The sequence below is a fragment of the Palaemon carinicauda genome, chromosome 26, assembly GCF_036898095.1.
Source record: "Palaemon carinicauda isolate YSFRI2023 chromosome 26, ASM3689809v2, whole genome shotgun sequence".
NCBI classification, from domain to species: domain Eukaryota; kingdom Metazoa; phylum Arthropoda; class Malacostraca; order Decapoda; family Palaemonidae; genus Palaemon; species Palaemon carinicauda.
The window spans coordinates 88,695,356-88,720,458 of NC_090750.1; the positions used below are offsets into that span (position 1 = coordinate 88,695,356).

A 25,103-nucleotide genomic window follows, 5' to 3' on the forward strand; every position below is an offset into this window, starting at 1 on the left:
AGTGTGCCCGAGCGTACCCTCAGGCAAGAGAACTCTAACCCAAGAGAGTGGAAGACCATGGTACAGAGGCTATGGCACTACCCAAGACTAGAGAACAATGGTTTGATTTTGGAGTGTCCTTCTTTATTTGGCCCTTAAACTCATTTGATTTGTAATATTGCACTCCTCGCTCCACTTGAACTCATCTCTCTACCCCTTAGTTATGTTTGAGTACATAATGGCATTCCTACTTTCCTTAGTATAAAAGACAGTCCCATGCAATAGAGGTATTGATCAAATGACCAAATTCTCATTATTTTTGAGTGACTGCATTGTCAACAAACACATCCTGCACACATTGGATAGAATCATGGGGTCTATAAGATCAAGTTTTTTTCATGATTTTTTTACTTTTGGTTTTTAACCCTTTTACCCCCAAAAGAACGTACTGGTAGGTTTCACAAAAGCCATCCCTTTACCCCCATGGACGTACCGGTACATCCTTGCAAAACAATGCTATAATTTTTTTTTTTTCATATTTTTGATAATTTTTTGAGAAAATTCAGCCATTTTCCAAGAGAATTAGACCAACCTGACCTCTCTATGACAAAAATTAAGGCTGTTAGAGCAATTTAAAAAAAAAATATACTGCAAATGTGCTGGGAAAAAAATAACCCCCTGGGGGTTAAGGGTTGGAAATTTCCAAATACCCCGGGGGTAAAAGGGTTAACAAGAAGCTTGCATTTAGCAAAAAAAGCTTATGAATTTTGAGAAACTCATTAGCATAATACAACATACTGTACTTTGGAAATAAAGAGTTCTATGAACAGAGAAAAAAGAGAAATAGAAAATGGCAAAAAGCAAGAATATTGATCATGACATACTTACTGGGTACATAGTGAAATTGGAGAGGATGCACCCTTGTCGCCATAAAACAGCCAAGGGCGTTGGTATATCCACAAGTAGATTATTAGAGGTCCAGCGTATTCACAGAAGAAAACTGTTGTCCACCCAATCTGAGGGCCAAGATCTTTGATATACAGCTTACATTCAGATTTTAAACCAAGCTCACTCAATGTTGACGTCTCTTTCAAATCTGCAAACAAAGACGACCATGAGTGTCCTTCAGTAAAGATCTATACAAGACATACTTATACCAAAACCAGATCTAAGACTGTAATATGGCACTACATTCCTCAAAACAAATCTTATATTTTCTTAAAAATTTTGATTTTAGCAATATACAATGCATTGCTTAGTGGGGACAGGTCCTTAAAAGCCCTAACTTGAATCTGGAATAGGTTCTCCAATTCTAAATCAGTATACTGTATTAATGATAATACAAACCTGGAACAAGTTAATAGTGTGTAAACAGGACTGAGTGACAAAGCCACGTCTCTTCCCCAACGGTAATTTCTACTTTACAACATAGAATTTTGGATAAGCCAAATCTAAATGTTTCATATAATAAAAAAAGAAACCAAAATTCAAGTACAGTAGTAACGTGGATAAATTGAAAATGAGATGATAATTATTACCACACAAATAATTTATTAATCACAGCAGTTAACTTGTTTATTCAAAAGTTACTTGCCTTCTTATGGAAAGACAATAACTTGGACATTTTTAAATAATGAATTTTATTAAGTGCCTCTCGAATATTTCCCTCTTCTTCTGCTGATCATTCCTCCAGATCAGTTTCTGTTCAGTGATTCCATATGAGATGAAATACTCATTAAAACTTACTTACTGTATTTACATACTTGCTGATATGCAGCAAATACAGATAATTTACTACCATCAAATACTGTAGAGTACAGTAAAATGCTAATTTCTTATTGTTTATCGATTCAATTTCTGTGTAACTAAGTATAGTCTGCTATTAATCATACAAAGTTTCATTAATACCCAACATATTTTTCAAAATAACATAGGGGTTTTGTCAATTAAGTAATCACAAATAATTTATAAATAGTATAGTATAAAATTCTCCTTTCTTATTGTTTATTGCTTTAATTTCTGGGGAATTAAGTAGTCTGCTTTAAATGATAGGAAATTTCATCAATACCCAACATATTTCAAGACACCAGTAGGGCCTTATCAGTTAAACAATTACAAATAATTCTATATATAGTATAGTGTACAGTACTTACATTTTCCCTTTTGCTCCAACCTAACCTCTTGTCTCTCAGGATAGAGAACAGTCTTTTGAAGTTGGACCGACTTCTTCACATCTAGTATAGTGCTGGTCGTCTTTAGCTACGGGAAGTGGAAAAATATAAGAATATTGTATTGGAAAAAGTGTCTCACAAACACTAGATAAAACCTGTGCGTGAATTACTGAAATTAATCAAGTATTATATAAACTAAGCTTTACGTGTAAGAATCTACATGTATTTCGTTTATTTAAGGTGAACAAGCTTCAAAACAGAATGTCAAAAAGTCCATCTTGAATTTGAATAAACATTCAAAATTCACGAACCTATGAGTTCCTACAGAACCTGTCATAAAAGACAGCTTTTCTCATCATTATAGATAATAACAGTAGAGTAAATAATTTCTTGCCATATACAGTACTGGAAGGTGCTCTGAAAATATAGTAGCTTTTTAAAAGCCTCCAACAAGTTTTTATTGATAAGGCAAGTAAAGTAATCTACTGTTAAACCTTATCACTTAATTCCAAAGGTCAGGAGTGGTTTCAGAGTAATCAGAAATAAAGTCATGTTGTATAGAAACACATCAATCATTGAATTTAAAGTGTATAAACAGTGCTGTTATCAATTAAAGACAGTTAAATATGCACAATCAATTTAGGAATAGTGGTAATTTTCAATAGGATTCATTTCCTTTGACTTAATTCCTAGTGATATTTTTTTTCAATCATTGTTAATGGGCATGAAAAACATAATATATGACTTATTTTCACATTTATTTCTTTACGTACTATTTTTCTAAATAACAATCTGTATGAGTCTCAAAATCCTTGTTACTACATGCATACGAATAGGGCAACAGATTTTTATCTCGCACATTATATCTTATCACTGACCATTTCAAGTTCACTCATATGAAGAACATCAAGATTAAGCAAATTCTCTTTTGACAAATAAGCTCCCAGAAACATTCTAAGGTTACCCAAAGTTTCATTTTTAACTAGCTTACTGGCCTGAAAGTACCCCATACAGTACTGTATTACTAATCAGCCAGAAACATTGGCTATATAAAAAGCACATAATAATGGTATTTCTGTAATTCCCTCGCATATTAAGCAAAAAACTTGTGATGTTGCTAAAATTAATCTGTAAAATCAAGCAGGGGAAACTATTTTCAATCATGAAATAGAAAAACGAGATTGTGATGATGTTGATAATGTGAAAGTATAAGTCGAACATTAAGTATAAACTGTTTGACTTTAAACAAACCAAACCTTTTCAGGATTTGACTGATTTACCCCATAAATGGTAGTGATAAACTTACCCCATAAATGGTGGTGATAAACTTAACCCATAAATAGTGGTGAAAAACCTACAACATATAGTAAATGGTGGTAGCAAACTTACCCCATAAATGGTAGTGACAAACTAACCCAATAGGTGGTGACAAACTTACCGCATAAATGGTGGTGAAAAACTCACGCCATAAATGGTGGTGACAAACTCACCCCATGAATGGTGGCAGCAAACTTACCCCTTTAAATGGTGGTGACAAACTTACCCCATAAATAGTGGTGACAAACTCACCCCATAAATGGTGGTGACACACTTATCCTTTAAATGGTAGTGACAAACTTACCCCATAAATGGTGGTGACAAACTCACCCCCATAAATGGTAGTGATAAACTTACCCCATGAATGGTGGTAGCAAACTTACCCCTTAAATGGTGGTAACAAACTTACCCCATAAAGGGTAGTGACAAACTTACCCCATAAAGGGTGGTGACAAACTCACCCCATAAATGGTGGTGACAAACTTATCCTTTAAATGGTAGTGACAAACTTACCCCATAAATGGTGGTGACAAACTCACCCCCATAAATGGTGGTGATAAACTTACCCCATGAATGGTGGTAGCAAACTTACCCCTTAAATGGTGGTAACAAACTTACCCCATAAAGGGTAGTGACAAACTTACCCCATAAAGGGTAGTGACAAACTTACCCCATAAAGGGTGGTGACAAACTTGCCACTCTTGGCATTGTAAATGTCCAGTTTCTCAATCTGTAGGAAAAATAAAAAATTAATACATTGAAATATAAGTTTCACAATACAATATTTATTAAATTATAAATTGGGCACTTGGTTTATTAAAAATTTTTATTCTGAGAGAGAGAGAGAGAGAGAGAGAGAGAGAGAGAGAGAGAGAGAGAGAGAGAGAGAGAGAGAGAGAGAGAGATAATATTTTAATAACAAAATTATCCCAAGTCTTTACATGTTCATACACATTTCAAATTCTACATTTTTGAAGTAATATCATTGAATAAAATTTTCAGGATTATCACTAGTTTTGTTAACAATGTATTATAATGTTACTGTACAACTATACAGTATAGTACTGTACAACACATCTTAAAAGATACAGACATACTGTATAACCACAAACATTCCAAATTATATTTTCTTCTGTGGTTCATTTCAAGTTTGCAATCACTTTTTTCTCTTTTTTTTTATTTGACCTTGGCTCATTTTTTTTCTTATATCCAGTGAAGAAATCTTTCTTACCCATAAAAACAAGTTCACTTAACAAATAATATCAAATGATACTTTATTAGAATGAAGATCAGTCTATCAAGAATTACTAATATTGTATTAATATTTTCTACTTTGAAAAACTACATAATGGTAATGCACTTTATAAACTATTATATAGTAATTGCTATTAGGTACTACATAATCAGAACAAAACTCTCCCAATCTCCTCATTTCTTTTTCCCCATCACCGTGACATAGCTGGATCTCCTGCCTTGAGAGAACAAGTTTTTATTTACTTCTATAAAAACTAATCATAAAAACTGGCCCACAGAGTTTTTGTGGCCCATGATTTCCAGTCAACACTATTCGCTCTTTATACGATGCCTGTCACGTACAGTACCTAATAGCTGCTAGCCTGTAAATTCCTGAGGTTGTCATACCCTTTGACACTATTTGTAAAAATTCTGTGCACTCCAAGTATATATTAAATTTCAAAATTTAAAATTTCAATTAATGTTATTATTTCTGGGCTCAAACTGTGTCGCTCCGTGAAATGCTCCTTATAGCACCATTTCGAAGGTATAAATACTGCTAAAAAACATCTCTTGTAGTTTATTCCATTATTTCCATTCTTCACTGGGTTATTTTCCCTGTTGGAGCCCTTGGGGTTGTAGTTTCCTGCTTTTCCAACTAGGGTTGTAGCTTAGCGATTAATAATAATAATTATAATAATAATTATAATAAAAATAATAATAATAATAATAATTATAGCGGTGTAAAAAAATAAACCCCTCTGATAATGTATTAAAGTACAATAATAATTATCAAACAACCCCTGTGATAATGTACCTATTAAAGTAGTGCCTATCAAACATTTTGATTGACAATAATGTCTATGAAGAAAAAAGCATTACATAATGATTCTGACTGAAAATTCTAACAAAACATAGGTAATACATACATAAATAACAATTATTCTATTGTTAAGGATAGTAGAGTAATGGAAAATAATCTACAACTGGTCACTTGCTGTGGCCACTTTTTATGTTCTTGGACCATGGATTTTTTTCAATAAGAGTAAACTTTCTCCACAAAAGTGGGAGACATTTTCACTTTCTAATTTATAAGGTACTTTTTGCCAGCTAAAATGCTACCCACTTTTTGTGCATGATCAGCCACTGACTGTACATTTCATTGTACGTTACATTTATTGAAAAAAAAATCAGAGAGAGAGAGAGAGAGAGAGAGAGAGAGAGAGAGAGAGAGAGAGAGAGAGAGAGAGAGAGAGAGAGAGAGAGAGAGAGAGAGAGAGAGAGAGTGTGTGTGTGTGTGTGTGTGTGTGTGTGTGAGAGAGTTGGCAATACTTGTACATTGTGCTGCATATACAGTTACACAAAATGATAGATTCTTGATGATTTACACATGTCAAATAAATACTTTAAAAATCAGTGAAAATTTAATGTTTCACTTACTGAACTGGACCACACTATTGTTGCTGTGATAATATTGTGCTCATCTTGTGAATTGACAAACTTGAACAATAAACCTGAAGATATTTTTTAATCCTAAAAGGTAAAGATTCTTGTTTAAAAATCATTGAGAAAGATAATACTGTATAACCACTAACAGTTCAAAAAAAAAAAATGCCATAGAAAAAGACAGAAAAACACTTTAAAAGTCAACTGATGCAGCAGACTATATATGTACAGTACCCTGCACTGTATATGAATGTACAGCAGACACTTTATTACTGTAAAACCTTTATATATCCCTTTCATTCTTTATACCACCTATACTATAAATAACCCAAAAATTTTAGGGCTCCTAAACTTTCACTAAAAGAACTACAATGTATTATGTACAGTAAAGTATACAATTTCAAATGTCTTATAATCCGAGCCAGATTATTTTATTCCATAGCTCCCTGCCATTATCTTCCTAGTTTCCTATTGGCTCTCCCAACCAACTGACCTATTTCAGGAAAATTAAATTCAAACTCTCCCTAGTATTAGCTACTTTGTGTCCATGTATTTTTCAACATCACACCACTGCAGGTGGTTAGTAAGGTTCTTTGAAGTATAATTTCAAAGTTCAAAACCCAGTATCATTGAGTGTTATATTTGATAGGAACAACAGTGTTTGTTGTTATAAGTGTCCCGATGATTACTGTAGTGTTATGTCCTGTACTGTGCCGTAGCCTTACTGCGTCCAGTATGTAATATACGTGTGCACATGTACTGTACACTTAATGAAATGTCTTCATTCAATTATAAAATACTTATTCTGTTATAGAAATTAAGTAAAAACAATACTTGGCAGTACTTAGTGTGTTAATCAAATGCGCTTAGGGAATGGGCAGGGAGTTGGTGGGGTTGGAAGTTATCCCACCTTAGGACAGCAAGTATTCGCGGATTCTTGTTCTTCGCGCCTGTCTCTATTACCTATTCACCATGAAGAGCGAGGGCTGACTGTAAGTCAGAGTATACTGGAATACTGTACATCGTAACTTGAACTAACCTAAAAGCAACAGTTCCAAACTTCCAGAATATCAAATTAACCCAAAAACATGAACCAGCACATAAAGAAAATACAGTAAACAGTATACTGTACTGTATTTGTAAACTTGTTACTATACATGATTTAATCATAAAAATAATGTTATGAATAAAGGCAAAGCTTGAAGCTGATAACCCATATGACTAATATGATCACAATTTTAATCTTCTGAGGATCCCATGACGCACTTCGGCGTCATCCTTTCATGTAACCATAAATTACGTCAACGAAGGTATTACAGTACTGTACAATATTCCAATGCTGTACATCATCCTGGGGTTATAGAAAACAAGTACCTATATCAATATCTTAACCTAGCATAGGAAGCCAGGTCATATTGAATGGGGCGGCACACCTGGATACAACATTAAACTGTTACTGGTTCCTTGATATTTTTAGCCTTTGAGCTTTGAGGTTTCCAGATTGCAACTGTGGAAAAATGTTATACCAATGTATGTAAATACCTCAGTGTATTCCTTGAACAGCAACAATGGATATTTCTGAAATCCAATGGAGGTTATATAACGAGCTAAAAACACTTCATCGAATGTAGGTATTATCGAATATGCAGTAATCAAATAACAGTACAGTACAGTATAAACTTTTGATTATTGTTTCATGATGTTTTGTTTTCACTTGTCATTACCCTGTAAAAATAGCCAGTGTTTTGTAGAATGCTGGCCACAAAGGCAAAGGAGGGTAGACCCTGAAATTACTACAGTATAGCTAAGCTAAAGATTAAAAGAGACTGGGGCATTTAATGATTGATTAAAAAACATATTACATAAGGGAAAAAGTCATAATTAATGGAAACAAATCATGCATACGCAACTATAGTTTAGTCCAACAAAACTCAACAGCCAAAAGACAAATGAAAGAAAAAATATATCTGACCACAAACAGTATTTACAAATCCTTCAACTGTCAAAGATAAACATCTCTCTTTTAAATAACTTAGGAAAAACTATGGTGCTTTCATTTTCACTCCAAATTAGATTTCAATATCAGAAGTAATTGGATGTTGGGCATTTTGTATTTTATATCATAAGGAATATGAAGGCAAGAGAATACTGTATGAGATTACATATACAACACACAATAAAAATGTTAAGGGTTGCACTGTATTCCAATTTCATTATTGTTGTTTTGTAGGTGGCAATCCTTGGTAGCAGATATGCTGTTCACAAGCACCTCTAGGAGCTTTTTGGTTTTCTGTTGTGCAATAAGTATCTATTGTTTTCAACCAATTCAATCTTCGTTATTCCTAAAGCTTAAATACTGTACCCGCTGTTTTGTGACTCATCTTAATATTCATAACCAAGTTCTTCAGTGTTAACAATGCCGTACTCATCTTGTGTGTAATAAATGCCTATCGGGAACGTAATCACTCTAAAATTCTGTGAAATAAGTGACTATGGCGAATGTAATCATTCTAAATTCTAAAGCTTTTATGAATAAAATCTAAACCTCAGACTACTCGGTATCCTAAAGGGAGTACTCTCGTGAACTGATGAATATAGAAGCTGTCCTTCAAACCTCCCATACTTAAGGCAAGAAAGATTTTTCCCTTTACAGTGTTAAAGGGAAGACAGGGCTGCCCCTTGTCAGATGTGCAAGGTGTTTTAACTTAAATCGGGTGGTGGTAGCAATGAGGAAATTTAGGACAAAGCTGTCAGGTATCACCTGATGCTCAAGCTTAGGGAATTTAAAGACATCCCTTATATTTTACTTCAATGACTCGCAGTGCTCTAGAGCAGGTTAGGTGGGAGGTACATGTCTGGTCAGCTAAGACCTGGCACCCCAACTTATAACTGGTAAATTTATACATATGTACAATAAGCTTAACGATGAAAATACACGTTCCTGGTGTATTTATAAGCAATCAGGACTTCGGAAAATGATATTTGGGGGAAACTCATACTTTACAGTCACAAAAGGGTTAGAGTCATAAGACATTACATCGGAAAAATGAAAAATTTTAAGTAATTTTTATTTTTCCTAACATACTTACCGAAGAATTACCTCTTTGGAGGGTCCTTGACCTCTCTCTCAAATTCGACCAAGATTTCCCGCGCTACCCCCCCTATCTCGCTCCCGATAGTTACTACCCCCGCCGCCAGGATAATTCCTTCGGCCCGGATTAGAGCAGGTCACTGCTTTTCCCGGGTCAGGACCTCATTAAGTTCTCCGTAAAGCCCGACTTGGCAATGGAAGAATGGCACTCGGGGACGGAAGGGAGGGCCATTACTTCAGAGGTAATTCTTCGGTAAGTATGTTAGGAAAAATAAAAATTACTTAAAATTTTTCATTTGTTCCGACACGAATACTTTACCTCGAATTACCTCTTTGGAGACTTACACTTTAGGAGGCGGGAGAGCCATTCTGCCACTTGGTTAGGCACATGGTGCCCGGAGGGCTACGTAATGCGGGGGTACAGAGAGCGGTTAGGGGGTAGCCGTGGAAAACTTACGCTTATAATTTAATTCTTACCTCTTGACATGTTCTCTACTGACTTCTCCTGAAGAAGTAGGGATGAGTCTATTCACTTGTTGGGGACGTCTTCCAGCCTGCCACTACACAGCTTGGAGGGCGGCGATGACTGTCCCAATGGAGAATCCATCCAAAGACTTTCTTGAGTAGTCTTTGAGGTAGTGGGCCGTGAAGGTCGACTGGTGTGACCAAGTGCCGGCCTGCAGGATCTGGCCCACTGCCATATTTCTCTCAAAGGCCAAGGACGTGCTCAGGCCCCTGATGTCATGGGGACGGGGAGTGCCTGGTACCGCCACCTTGTCTTCTTCATAAGCCCTAGTGATGACTTGTCTCAGCCAGAAGGAAATAGTGTTCTTGGACACTTGCTTCTTATTAACGCCTGGAGAGACGAAGAGGTTCTTGGCACCTGGACGGAGATGGGCCGTCCTTTCCAGGTACTTCCTGATCGTCCTGACCGGGCATAACTTCAGGTCGTCCGTATTACCTGTCTTGGGAATGGCCGGAACAGAGAAACCTTCGAACCTCGGGTCCCAGACTGCTGGGTTCTGAGTTTTAGCTACAAAGGAGGGTACGAACTTGAAAGATATCTCCTTCCACCCATTGGAGTGTGCCACGTCGTAGAAGAGACCGTGGATCTCACCTACCCTCTTAGCCGAAGCTAAGGCTAGCAAGAAGACTGTCTTGAGGGTGAGATCTTTGTCCCCGATATCTCTGAGCGGTTCAAAGGGAGGAAGAGACAACATTTTCAGGACCTTGGCCAGGTCCCATCTAGGCACTCTCCTGGCTTGGGGAGGACAGGATTGTTCGAAACTCCTAATCAGCATCCCTATATGTCTTGATGTCCCTAGGTCGATGCCTTTCAGGAGAAAGACTTGGCCTAAGGCTGCTCGCACTCCTTTAATAGCTGGGATTGACATTCCTATTTTATCCCTAAGATACACTAGAAAATCAGCTATGTCAGGGACCGAGGCTTCGAGAGGTCTTATTTGTTTTGTCGCGCACCATTTCGTAAAGGCGGCCCACTTCGCCTGATAGACTACGGTAGAGGATTTTCTTAGATATAGGGACATCCTCTTAGCTGTGGGGGAGGAGAACCCCTCCTTCCTCAGGAGTCGCTGGATAGTCTCCAGGCGTGAAGGCGAAGAGAGAGAGGGTTGTCGTGGAACCTGAGGAAGTGCGGTTGACTTAGTAGATCTGACCTGGGGGGCAGAGGCCATGGCGGATGGCTTGCCAGGTCTTTCAGATCCGCGAACCACTCTCTCTCCGGCCACCAGGGCGCTACCAAAGTCATCTTTAGGTTTTGGGCGGTTCTTACTCTGTTGAGCACTTGTCTTAGCAGCGAGAAGGGGGGAAAGGCATAAACGTCCAGGTTGTCCCACCTGTGCTGGAAGGCGTCTTCTAGGGCTGCTCCTTCGTCTGGTACCGGGGAGCAATAAACCGGTAACTTGGCGTTGAGCTTTGTTGCAAATAGGTCTATCACCGGGGAGCCCCATCGTTGAAGGATGAGTCTGGCTACCGCTGGTTGTAGGGACCATTCCGTCCCTACTATCTGACCTACCCTGCTGAGGCCGTCGGCTAGCACGTTCTTTTTCCCGGGGATGAACCTTGCAAGCAGTGTTACCTGGTGTTCGTCCGCCCAGTGCAAGATGTCTACAGTGAGGTCGCACAGTTCCTTCGACTTCATGCCCCCTTGCTTTTTGATGTAGGCTACCACCGTGGCGTTGTCGCACATTAGGGCCACGGTGTTTCCTTTCAACCGACTTGCAAAGTGCAGACATGCTTTTTGTACTGCTTTTAGCTCTAGGACGTTGATGTGGTGATGCTTTTCGGTCTCTGACCAGGTCCCGCTTGCTGTTTCTTCCCTCAGGTGGGCTCCCCACCCTAGGCTGGAGGCGTCCGTGAACAGGAGAAAACTCGGGAGGACAGGACCCGAGGGGCATCCCCTTGAGGGAGTTCGACCGGCATCTCCACCATTTCAAGGCTGTTTCCGTGTGCGGAAGGACTGGGATCGATATTTTCTGAGAGCCTGTCTGGGACCATAGAGCCTTGAGGTTCCATTGTACGGGTCTGAGTCGTAACTTCCCTTGGGGAACTAGCTTCTCTAATGAGACCAGGTGGCCTATCAGCCTCTGCCAGTCTTTCGCTTTCCTGGGAAGCCCCGACAGGAACGGCTGAATGATCTTGACGAGGTTCTGTATCCTGTCCTCCGAGGGGAAGGCCTTCCCCTGCACGGTGTCCAACGTCATCCCCAAGTACCCCATTTTGTTGGACGGCGTTAGGTTTGATTTTTCCAGGTTGATGATGACTCCCAGACTCCTGCAGAACCGGAGGAGGTCCCTTCCTTGTTCTTCCAAGAGGGCCTTTGAACTGGAAAGGAGCAACCAGTCGTCCAGGTACCTGATGAGTCGGATACCTCGTTCGTGAGCCCATACTGAGACTGTCGCGAAGACCCTCGTGAACACTTGAGGGGCCGTCGACAGTCCGAAGCAGAGGGTCCGGAACTGCAGGATCTGGGAGCCCCATTTTACCCGGAGGAACTTCCGACTCGACGGGTGGACTGGAATTTGGTAGTACGCATCCTTGAGGTCGACCGTCATCATAAAATCTTTCTCCCTCAAGGACATCAGGACGGATTTTGGGGTGTCCATCTTGAAGTCCGTCTTCTTGACGAACTTGTTGAGGGCCGACAGGTCTATCACCGGTCTCCACCCCCCCGTTGCTTTCTCCACCAGGAACAGGCGGCTGTAGAAGCCTGGCCCTGGGAGAAGGACTTCTTCCATGGCTCCCTTTTCCAACATGGAGGAAACTTCTTTTTGTAGGGAAGCCCTTTTCAACGGGTCCCTGGGAGCTAACCATTCTGTTTGGGTGGCTGGGATCAGAGGGGGTGAGTCCGCTATGAAGGGGATCCTGTAGCCTTCTTTCAGGACGGACACCGTCCAAGCATCCGCCCCATACGTTTTCCATGCTTGCCAATGGGGTCTGAGGCATCCCCCAACCCGAGGCTTGGGCGGGAGTAGGGGGCCTCTCCCTCTACCTTCTCCTAGAGGAGCGGCCTGATCTGCCCCTCTTCGAGGCGGAGTAACCCGACCTGAAGGAGTTGGTAGAAGCTGTAGTTCCCCTGCGGGAGGGCTGAGGAGATGATGACCAGGAAGAGGAGTGGGCGTCCCTCCTTGAAGAGCTGGGACCCGCTTGAGGGGTCACGGTCCTATCCGAGGCTGACCTCTTATACGGAGGTCTCCTGGAGGATGAGTGCTTAGGGACGTTGACTTCTCTCCTCTTGGACACCTTCTCCATCAGTTCTTCCAATTCCTTCAAAGGAAACAGGGACTCTCCTCCTAGAGGTAGGGTGCGAATGGCTCGTGCCTGTCTGTCTGGGATCTTCCTTGCTACCCTGGAAAGCACTGTGTCCCTCTTCCGGAGGACCCAGTTGGCCGTCAGGGAGAGAGCCTGGTATGCCATAAATTTTAGCGCTTTCCCCCCGGAAGTGATAATGTCCGACAGGAGACTCTGTTGTTCCGGGTCGTCGGGGTCTGTGGAGGCCTGTACATCCAGTAACGTGGAGGCCCACCAGTCCAGCCATGAAGTGACATTGATCATGTCCCTCGACATCTCCTCCATCATGCCTGCTTCAGAAGCCGAGAAGGACACAGGGGCTGAGCCGGCCCTTTCGTCCGAGCCGCCTTGCCCTAGGACATCTACGGCTGAGTCCACTCTACAGGGACCCGGGCGACGTCCTGCTGGAATATAAGTTTTGGCCTGTAGTTTCAGACCCTGGAGGAGTTTGGAGGAACTCTGGGACCTGGGGGCCTCCGCAGTGCTGGCCACCAAGTTATCTATGTACTCCTGGCCGAGTACTAGGTCTGGGGCGAGGGGCAGGGCCAGAGAAGACTTCGGCAGGACGTCCCGATGTGTGTACCTCAAGAGGCTCGACCTCCAGGTATTGACCTTCGGCACCTCGGGTTCAGGAATCCCATGAGTCCTCCTGATGCGGGCTACCACCTTCCTGTATGCGGAGTCCTCCGACGGGGAAGCCTCGCCTCCGTCGATCGAGGTATCGGCTTGGTTGGGGGGATCCGTGCTTGGGAGGTAGACTGGCCTCTCCCTACCAGGTCCCAGGGAGGCCCTCCCGCAACCGTAGGGCGCACCGTACCCGGTCGGGTCTCGCCGTGTGGCGGGTGCCACCGACCCAGGGAGGCCTTTCGACTGGGCCAAGGCTCTGGACGCGGAGGACACGGTCCCGGTGGGAAGACCCGAACCCGGCAACCGGTCCTTCCCGCTCGACGTCCGACCCGGTTGGGCTGGTTCGGTCGGGCTGTCCTCTCGGAAGCGCGCTTCCTCCCGACGGGTGGGGTGAACCGAAGGCCTCGAGGACTTGTGCCTGATCGAGAGGTCCTTCTTGCGAGGCCGGTCGAGCGGTTCCAAGTTGTATGTAGGCAGTGACAACTTGGAGGCTCGATCACTGGACCGAGAGTCTGGCGAGCGGTGCTTCTTGGAGTCTCCTGGGGGCACGTAAAACCATTCGCCGCCGCCGGGAGAGACTTCCCTCTTGTACCTACGGGAGTGAGAGCGTGGGCGCCTCCTACCGTGCCGCGACCTCGACCTAGAGCGAGAACGATCGCTATCGGTCCGCGCTCTCTTACGATGCCGCCTTTCCCTGCGTTCTCCCTCGGAGGATGAGCCTTCTTCCGAAGAGTCCGAGGGCGCCACGTTCTTCCCGTGACGACTGCTAGAGTGATGCGCAGGGGAGGCCCTTCGCCGCCGATCGTCCGAGACCGGGCGCTGGAGAAAGTCCTCGGGAACTGCCGTGGATACCGAGGGTACTGAGACCACTCCGCCCCTACTAGAAGGCCATGGACCCAGGGATACATCCATCCTCAGCGGAGACCTCCCTGGAGTCTTCGGTAATTTCCAACCGAAGGAGTCGCTACTCGGTCGACGAATTCTCGAGTGGTTCTCTTCTGGCGGGGGGAAACCCGACGCACCGGCCCACGAGGGCGGGGGGGAGACCGAGACCGCCACACTGTCCCATACCGGGTCATCCGAGGAAACGTGCTCCCCTGCCACGTGGCCCGATCCGCCCGAAACACTCGCGGCCCTTCCGTTTACTCCCGAGGGGCCAGCCCTTGGTTCCTCCGTCACACTGGGTTCACTTGGGAGGACACTATGGGTCACAATTACACTGGGGGCTTGCTGGCCACTCCTCTGCGAAGGAGACGGAGAGGCCGAGGCTTCGTCGGACCGATCACTGACCGACTGTAAGGAAGTCACGCTATTCACTTTCTTTGGGGAACGCTTAGATGACTTCTTTTTCTTAGTACCAAAACGTACCCACTGAATTCCGTCCCAATTCACGCACTCGGGACATGTGTCCGAGGAGGAACAAACTTTACCCCTACACGTGGAACAAAGAGAATGCGGGTCCACCTCTGGTTTAGAGAGGAAAGCCCCACACGACTTTCCTGCTCTAGGACCAGGACAACGACGCACGTTCTCCATCGTTCGCACACGAGTTACAGAAAAGTCTGGATAACACAAGGGAAACGGACTGAGGACACTTTTGCGAAAACGCACTATCGCAGAAAAAAACACAAGTCCGTAAACTGGGAACACGTGGGAACACAACGCGCTGATCGAAAGATTTAAAACGAGAGAGTGAGATGCTTCGGATCTCACGACCAAGAACTTAATGAGGTCCTGACCCGGGAAAAGCAGTGACCTGCTCTAATCCGGGCCGAAGGAATTATCCTGGCGGCGGGGGTAGTAACTATCGGGAGCGAGATAGGGGGGTAGCGCGGGAAATCTTGGTCGAATTTGAGAGAGAGGTCAAGGACCCTCCAAAGAGGTAATTCGAGGTAAAGTATTCGTGTCGGAACAAATCATATTTTAAATAGAAAATAAACACAGAGATACAACCTAACCTAAGTTCTCATCTAACCAACCAAAGACTCCTGTCCTTGCCTACTGAGGGGCTGGTCCCCCCAAAACATCATGAGATTTAAGGTCACAGGGTCCCTGCTTTGGCTTCCAGACTGGCTTCCCTTCTAAAATATAGTTTAGAGACATATTTCCTAATTTCACTCTTCACTATAACTTGAAAAGTATGAATTTCCAAAAATGAACATCAAAACTGTTCATACACCAACTAAAACATCAGTAATACCTCTCACTTCCTCCTAAACGGGAAATGTCCGTTTATTTGCCATGATTCCAACAACGACATTACAGTATGCCTATGATGAAAGGAAGAACAGTTCAAATTGTCAGAGCCAGTATTTCTAGAAGTGACGGTTAGTGATTGGCGTGATTGGCCGATTGTAAAAAGTCATGTGACAATAAAAAAAGTCTCTGATTTGGTAACTTGGAAAGAGAATGGCAGTAGAGAAAGTTTCAAATAGTACAGAAAATAGGAAATTAATGTCCAAAGCCAATGAATTGGGAATTTGTAATTAAAATAAATAGCCTATCTAGGTCATTAGTAGTGTTTTCTTATAGGACATGGGGTACAAAATAATTCATAGGAAGGGATATAATCAATTATGTTAGTTCCAGTCTAATATTGTACTAAAGTTGAGTATTTCCAACAGGGGAGGTTAGGCAAGATCCAGCATCCTAGGTTCAGATTAAGTTGGTTAGTGAAGGTAGAATTAGAATTTATTCCTTCAATAGGCCTGTGGCGAGATCATAATTCTCTATCAAATAATTTCTTAGGGGGTGTATGTATGATAGCGGCCAACTGTATGTATGATGACGGCTGGCTAAGAATACGGCAGTAGAAGGGGGGGTCGCAAGGGAGCATTAGCCCTCGATTAGGTAAGTAGATAAGGACACGGCTTGTAGGATTGGTGGGAAAGTGTAGGTTAGTTGTCGTTCATTTTTTATGCATGTAGGAGGAACTGGCCGCTAATATACAAAGGCTCCATTTATTCCTTTAGTGGTCCTGTAGCGACATCATAATTCTCTATCGAATAATTTCTTAGGGGTGTATGTATGATACCGGCCACTTGTATGTATGATGACGGCCAATTAAAAATACGGAAGTGTAAGGGGAGTCGCAGGGGAGCGTTATCCCCCATTAGTTAAGTAGGTAAAGACACGGCAAGTTAAGGTTTGTTGGTGTCCAATTTTTACGCATCTGGAGGAACTGGCCGCTAATATACAAAGGCACCATTTATTCCTTCAATGGGCCTGCAGTGACATCATAATTCTCAATTCTCTATCGACTAATTTGTCTTACAATAAAACCATAGACGATAGCCATACAGATAAACTATTTTCTAACATTGTAGCTTATCATTTAAAGAATTTTAGACTATTATAACTGATGTAATTTACTAGTTTTCAGTTTTTCCACGCCCTGAAAACCCTAATTCCTCGGGGTCAACCCAAATTTCTTACATATAAGGGAATGGAAAAACAAAATAAGGAGTTAGCCCCTTCCATTAAAATAAAGGCACAAAACACGAGGCAAGCAGTTGGAGAAATAAGTTTCATGATTCTGGAGAAGAATTTAAAAAACTGATATTATCAAGACAATCAAATTCATCATTGTAACATCAGAAAATTGTCTGGCCTACCGGCAGGCCAACCCCAGACTAGACGAACCTGCAACACCCAAGGCTCAGTTATTTAACCTATTATATCATAATAAACCTTTTTTTATATAAGTCATGATCATTTATGCACCATAAATGTTGCAAGCACGTTGAAACAATTAAGTCCCTCCGTTTAAAATTAGATTAGGCAAGTCTAGCTTAAAAAAAGAAAATTCCTTCTCAGCATCATATACGTCTCAAGTTTTCTATGATTGCGATTAAATAAACTGAAAATAGCGATGAATAGTAGTTTTATATTATGAATAAAGAGATTATTTGTTAATATTACTTACATCCATAGCACCAGTCAATATTTAGGATGGAGTAACAGGAAATCGATGTTCACAACTTCATGAAATGTGACCCGGTCAACAAATCGAAAGCTTGACAATAACAAACTGGATTTTTCACGCCAAAAATGTCGCTATAAAACGATGCTGGTGCAAGAATGCCAGACGCACGATTTCATCTCTCTCTCTCTCTCTCTCTCTCTCTCTCTCTCTCTCTCTCTTAAGATGATAAAATTTAAATATTGCCTCCAAAGTTCTTTGTATACAACAGTGCTTGATAAAAAGCTCTCTCTCTCTCTCTCTCTCTCTCTCTCTCTCTCTCTCTGTGGAAATTATTTAATATGAGTAAGGATAAAAAGTATTTGTTTTCTGTCTGTTCAAGTTATTTTTTTCCATTGCACTACTTAAGGAAAAACTCTCTCTCTCTCTCTCTCTCTCTCTCTCTCTCTCTCTCAAGAACATATATTTTGTAAACATGTTTAAGAAATAAAAACTTGTATGAAAATTACCTCAACCCAGTTAGACACGTTTGCGAAATATGCTGAATCATCACTACCATACGAAAAAACAAAATTGAAACTGAATAAAACCCGGACGAGTGCGGTGGAAAATTTTTGGATGATCACGATTTTAATTTGAAGAAAAATTTTGTCTGCCCAAATAGCCTTTTATAACTTATCTCTCTCTCTCTCTCTCTCTCTCTCTCTCTCTCTCTCAATATATATATACATGTATATATATGTATATGTATATATATATATTATATATATATATATATATATATATTTGTGTATAATATATATATATATATATATATATGTAAGTATGTATTTGTGTATGTATATATGCATGTATGTATACAATATGGGTGGTGCTAACCTGATGTTCATAGCCACCCTGGTTAATACCTACTGCAATTGAATTGATAAGACGAATGTTATTAAGTTCAACGCTCAAATTATAATAAGTGTGAAATCTATATTCTCCCTTCATTGACATGGCAAATATACATTAAAATAAATATTTCATATATTAATCCATTTGATTGTCCCCTTGCTAGTAAGTTGAGTGTCATCTATGAGAATCACAATTGATAAGATATTAACCAGAAGATCACATCTTTGTTTGGATTGTGTTGCATTTATATAAAAAAAAATTCTTTTCATATTAAAAAATTTTCCTATTTATCCTAAACAGCTATGGCGTTACCTTGCAACACCCGCCAGTCAACCACTTCCTACTTTTATCCTAATGCCAAGATTCTTGGGCAGGATATGTTGTACTATGCTGGGGGAGTTTTAAGATTTATTTCAGAAGCAGGTCTTCTGAAAGCTATTTAACTTCTATAAGGACATCTTCGCTTTTATGGTTTTAAATTGAATTTCCTTTTTTTTTTATTTATAACAAACGATATCGGCGTCAATGAGTTTCAATGTCAGGATGATAGAAAACTGAAATTCAATCAATCAATCAATTTCTTGAAATTTAATAATAACTGGAAATGCTGAACTTGACATTTTTTTCTTCACTGCCATGTTTTGGATCCCCCCCCCTCATTTTTTTTATAATCTCGTAGGGTTAAGCGTTTCTTTGTTATTGTTTGCCGTTTTTCTTCTTCTTCTTCTTCTGTCAAGTCTGGGTTGCGTCATTAGATTCGGCTGTGTAACAATTAAATACACCGATGAACATCTATTATTATTATTATTATTATTATTATTATCAATTGCTAAGCTAAACCCCTAGTTGGAAAAGCAGGATGCTATAAGCCCAGGGGCCCCAACAGGGAAAACAGCCCAGTGGGGAAAGGAGACAAGGAAAAATAAAATATTTTAAGAACAGCAACAACACCAAAATAAATATTTCCTATATAAACTATAAAAACGAGAGGAAGAGAAATTAGATAGAATAGTGTGCCTGAGTGTACCCTCAAGCAAGAGAACTCTAACCCAAGACAGTGGAACACCATGGTACAGAGGCTATGGCACTGTGGTTAATGACTAGGCCTACACTGTTGTGTGAATTGAAAAGAAACTTCGTTGGAGTCATTTGAGATTTTATTATCTGCAACATAAAAGAAACCTAGACTTTCATGAGTGGCTCAGTCTGTTTATGCTTCGAAATGGCTGGTGAAAATCAATGATTTATTCGTGATGTCTGGAAAACCAAGGTCGGACGTTTTGTCGCCTAAAGGTAAAAATAAAAGAAAATACAATTAAAAAAATAAAAAAGGGGACAACATCTGGCAACTTTTTAAACTAATGTTACATCCAGTATTTAGTAAAATTATATTCTAAATGGTAGATTCCAGTTGAGAGAGAGAGAGAGAGAGAGAGAGAGAGAGAGAGATTCTAAATGGTAGATTTCTGAGAGAGAGAGAGAGAGAGAGAGAGAGAGAGAGAGAGAAAGATTCTAAATGGTAGATTTCTGGAGAGAGAGAGAGAGAGAGAGAGAGAGAGAGAGAGCCTTATTGCCTTATTGCCTTATTTTTTGTTTGGGTTCCCCCAGGTCCCTCAGTGTGAGGCACCTCGTATATCCACCAGAGAGTTGCTAATACATCTTCCGGTGTATTTTGCATCTTCCAGTCTTGGATGGTCTGGGATGCATCTTAGGTATTTATCGAGCTGATTTTTAAACACATCTACGCTCACTCCTGATATGTTTCTTAGATGAGCTGGCAGCACATTAAATAGTCGCTGCATTATCGATGCTGGTGCGTAGTGGATTAATGTCCTGTGCGCCTTTCTCAGTTTACCTGGAATGCTTTTTGGCACTATTAATCTACCTCGGCTTGCTCTTTCTGATACTTTAAGCTCCATGATGTTTTCAGCAATTCCTTCTATTTGCTTCCATGCTTGTATTATCATGTAGCGTTCTCTTCTCCTTTCTAGACTGTATAGTTTTAAAAATTGCAGTCTTTCCCAGTAGTCAAGGTCCTTAACTTCTTCTATTCTAGCAGTATAGGACCTTTGTACACTCTCTATTTGCGCAATATCCTTTTGGTAGTGTGGGTACCATATCACATTGCAGTACTCGAGTGTACTACGCACATAAGTTTTGTAAAGCATAATCATGTGTTCAGCTTTTCTTGTTTTAAAGTGTCTGAATAACATTCCCATTTTTGCTTTACATTTAGCTAACAGTGTTGCTATTTGGTCGTTGCATAACATATTCCTATTTAAAATTACACCAAGGTCTTTAATTGCTTCCTTGTTTGTGATTGTCTCATTATTAGGTCCCTTGTATGCATACACCATTCCTTCTCTGTTTCCATAATTTATTGATTCGAATTTATCGGAGTTAAATTCCATCCTATTTATCTCCGCCCATTCATATATTTTGTTTAGATCTCTTTGTAGTGAGTTCCTATCTTCATCACAAGTAATTTCTCTACTTATTCTTGTGTCATCGGCGAAACTTCTCACTACGGAGTTTTCAACATCACAGTCTATGTCTGAGATCATAATAACAAATAGCAGTGCAGCTAATACCGTACCTTGGGGCACACCAGATATTACCTGGGCTTCATCTGATTTCTCGTCATTTGCAACCACTATCTGTTTTCTGTTTTGCAGGAATTCTTTTACCCATTTTCCTATCTTTCCCACAATATTATGCTTTCTCATTTTTTTCTCCAATATGTTATGGTCAACCTTGTCAAAGGCTTTTGCAAAATCTAGATAGATCACATCTGTGTCTTTTTCATTTATCATATTATTGTATATGTTTTCATAGTGTGCTATCAGTTGGGTCTGTGTACTTTTTCCAGGTACGAAACCGTGTTGACCCATATTAAACAAATTATTTTTGACCAAATGGTTCATTATTTTCTTTTTTATTACCCTCTCATACACTTTCATAATATGTGATGTTAGACTAACAGGTCTATAATTGCTTGCCTCTAGTCTTGATCCACTTTTGAAGATAGGGGTTATATAAGCTAATTTATGTTTAACATATATCTCGCTCATATCTACACTCTGTCTTAGCAGTATTGCAAGCGGCTTCGCGATAGTGTTTGCAGTTTGTTTTAACAAAATCGCTGGAACTCCATCTGGTCCGGCTGCCGATCCATTTTTAATTTCGTTTATAGCCGTGACAATATCTGCTTCATTAATATCTATATCCGTTAGATATTCAACATTTTCTTCTCTCATTTCTGTTTCATTATTCTCATTCGCAATTCTTGGCGTGAACTCACTCTTATATTTTTCTGCTAATATGTTGCATATTTCCTTTTTTTCATTCGTTAGCCGTCCTTCAATTCTTAGAGGGCCTATTTCTATTCTCCTTTTATTCATCTTTTTTGCATAGGAGTAAAGTACTTTGGGGTTTCTTTTTATATTTTGAAGTGTCCTTTCTTCTAAGTCCCTTTTTTCATTTTCTTTCGACTGTATAATCTTTTGTTCTGCATTTTCTATCTTACATTTTATTTCCCTCATTTTCCACACATTTTTTTCTTTTGCAAGATTTTTCTTCCACTTTTTAATTTTCTGAAATAAGATCCTTCTGTCTCTTGGTATGCACGTCTTTTGTTTATTGTTTTTTTTCGGTACATATTTTTCAACAATTTTCTCCAGTATTTTGTACAGTATATCCGTATTTACCTGTATATTATCACTTATAAATACATTTTTCCATTCTTTATTCAGTTCTTCATTTATTTCTGACCATTTTATATTCTTACTGTAAAAGTTATATTTTCCATATCCTTCCCAAAGTTTTGTGCTTTTATTAATTCTGTGATCACTTGCTTTGGAATGAAATATCAATTCTATGACATTGTGGTCTGAAATTCCCGTGTTATACACTATTATTTCTTTAACATAATTCACCTCATCCACACATTTTTTTCTTTTGCAAGATTTTTCTTCCACTTTTTAATTTTCTGAAATAAGATCCTTCTGTCTCTTGGTATGCACGTCTTTTGTTTATTGTTTTTTTTCGGTACATATTTTTCAACAATTTTCTCCAGTATTTTGTACAGTATATCCGTATTTACCTGTATATTATCACTTATAAATACATTTTCCACACATTTTTTTCTTTTGCAAGATTTTTCTTCCACTTTTTAATTTTCTGAAATAAGATCCTTCTGTCTCTTGGTATGCACGTCTTTTGTTTATTGTTTTTTTTCGGTACATATTTTTCAACAATTTTCTCCAGTATTTTGTACAGTATATCCGTATTTACCTGTATATTATCACTTATAAATACATTTTTCCATTCTTTATTCAGTTCTTCATTTATTTCTGACCATTTTATATTCTTACTGTAAAAGTTATATTTTCCATATCCTTCCCAAAGTTTTGTGCTTTTATTAATTCTGTGATCACTTGCTTTGGAATGAAATATCAATTCTATGACATTGTGGTCTGAAATTCCCGTGTTATACACTATTATTTCTTTAACATAATTCACCTCATTCACAAATACTAGGTCTAGGACATTTTCCTTTCTTGTTGGAATGTGGTTTATTTGTTGCATATTATGTTCTAATAGCATATCTTGAAGCTTTTTAAATTGCCTCTTATCTTCTGCGCTACTATTACTATCTTTTTTATATGTATACATACAACCACTTTCTTCTATCCGTTCTTTCCAATCCACGAAAGGAAAGTTAAAATCTCCGGATAGGAGTATATTCCAGTCTTTATGGTTTCTACATATATCATCTATTTTTTCTATTATTATGTCAAACTCCTTAGTGTTTGGGGGTCTGTAAACTACAATATTCATTAGTTTTTCAAATTCAAATTCTACCGCAATCAATTCACATTCTGTGTTGCTGTATTTTTCACATACTTTTCCTTGATTTATGTCTCTTCCATATATTGCGGTTCCCCCTTGATTCCTATTTTTTCTGTCTGATCTATAAGTTTGGAAACCTTTTATCTGGTCATCACTGCCAGTTTCTTGAGAGAGAGAGAGAGAGAGAGAGAGAGAGAGAGAGAGAGAGAGATATTCTAAATGGTAGATTTCAGGAGAGAGAGAGAGAGAGAGAGAGAGAGAGAGAGAGATTGATTCTAAATGGTAAATATCTGGAGAGAGAGAGAGAGAGAGAGAGAGAGAGAGAGAGAGAGAGAGCTCTGCTTTATGAACCAGGAAACTAGCTGTAAGAAATGATGAAGACATCAGTGATAATTATGTGAAAGACAAAGTCTGACAGTGAAGTTCTCTGTTATCATAGGAATTAAATATCATCAACAAATTTTGTGTGAATTGGAAAATTGATAGATCCGATTGGGAGGAAAGTTCTTGTTACTTCCTAGATTACCTGAGCTCGCGTGTGTGTGTGTTTCAGCCTGCACGGCCAATCATACACGAACAGTAAAATGGTGTTTATATAAAGAATTACCTCTCGTAAAATAGATTTGATCATGAATACGAATTGATACAAATTAAATGATACGTGGGTTATTGTTTACACTAGTAATTTAATTACATAAAAGCGGAATTAACTTAGAAATAGGACATCCTTGTCCATCTGACGAGTGATGGACCTCTCTAAGTAGATGATGATCATCGATTTAATGTGTTTTATCCAACACCATCAAATTAATCTTGGCTCTATATTCTCTTAAATAAGCTTTAATCTGTATCTCATTAATATATGAAAGATTCATCTGGAAAGATTAAAGGATTTTTTTGTGTTTTAAAATAGGTGCATTGGTTGTTATAAAAAAAGCTGCTAGATTGAAAGCGAAGTTGCCTGTTGGAATGCAATTTGAATACGTCGTACCTCTGGCTGCAAAACTAGCCAAAAGTACCAACTGCTTTGGCTTCATAGAATGATAGAGAATTTCTGTTATTGGAGATTTTGTTATATCTTTTTTTTTTCACTGACAATACTGTAGTAACAATTTATGGGTGCTGACATTAGTCTATTGCTGTGTTATTATGGTGATTATTGCCGTACAACAATTCACACGAGAAACTCCATTTTCGCTATAGAAACTGCGAGAAGCGTGCACCTTTTGACATTCTACTTTTCAACATAAAAAAAAAATAGCCAGAGCTCGCTTGTTGAGTTGCAGCATTTCAACATTGAATTTTTATACACTTGTTGTCCATTACTGTTGAATTTGAGGTAAAAACACTTTGAATTTTACATTAAAGCTGACTTATTTTTTCTGGAATTTTTATTTGCATTGGAAAAGGTGTTTTCTTCCATTTTTTTTTTCAGTTGAAGAAAAACGGTTTGAAAATCGGCAACAAGAAATACAACATGGTTATCTGTTGCATAATTTAGCGCATAATTCATATACAGAACAAACAAAACAATAACATTAAAACGTTGAAACAATGGCGTTCTGTTTGATCTGTTAAATTGCTGTTATATCAGCGCAATTCTTTCAATCTGTCAATTTCACTTGAAGCAGCCCTCACAGCAAGCGCAAAGTGACAGAGAAAGTCTCTCTCTCTCTCTCTCTCTCTCTCTCTCTCTCTCTCTCTCTCTCTCCAAACGGCATGGATATTATAATGTATTTCCTGAACATACACCCTGGAT

The 25,103-nt window shown here is 39.6% G+C and overlaps 1 protein-coding gene across 1 annotated transcript in view; it reads right to left on the reverse strand.

Annotated features, from left to right (window-relative positions):
* The window catches only part of LOC137619676 (probable very-long-chain enoyl-CoA reductase art-1), a 35,783-nt gene extending 18,047 nt beyond the window's left edge, over positions 1-17,736 (reverse strand). Inside the window, exons 1-4 of the mRNA XM_068349929.1 lie at positions 17,600-17,736; positions 4,138-4,197; positions 2,133-2,238; positions 868-1,075 (exon numbers count right to left, since the gene is read on the reverse strand). Of these exons, the coding sequence (XP_068206030.1) occupies positions 868-1,075; positions 2,133-2,238; positions 4,138-4,197; positions 17,600-17,605 (380 nt within the window). The 5' untranslated portion in view covers positions 17,606-17,736. The remainder of the gene's footprint in view (positions 1-867; positions 1,076-2,132; positions 2,239-4,137; positions 4,198-17,599) is intronic.
* Positions 17,737-25,103: the final 7,367 nt, after the last annotated feature.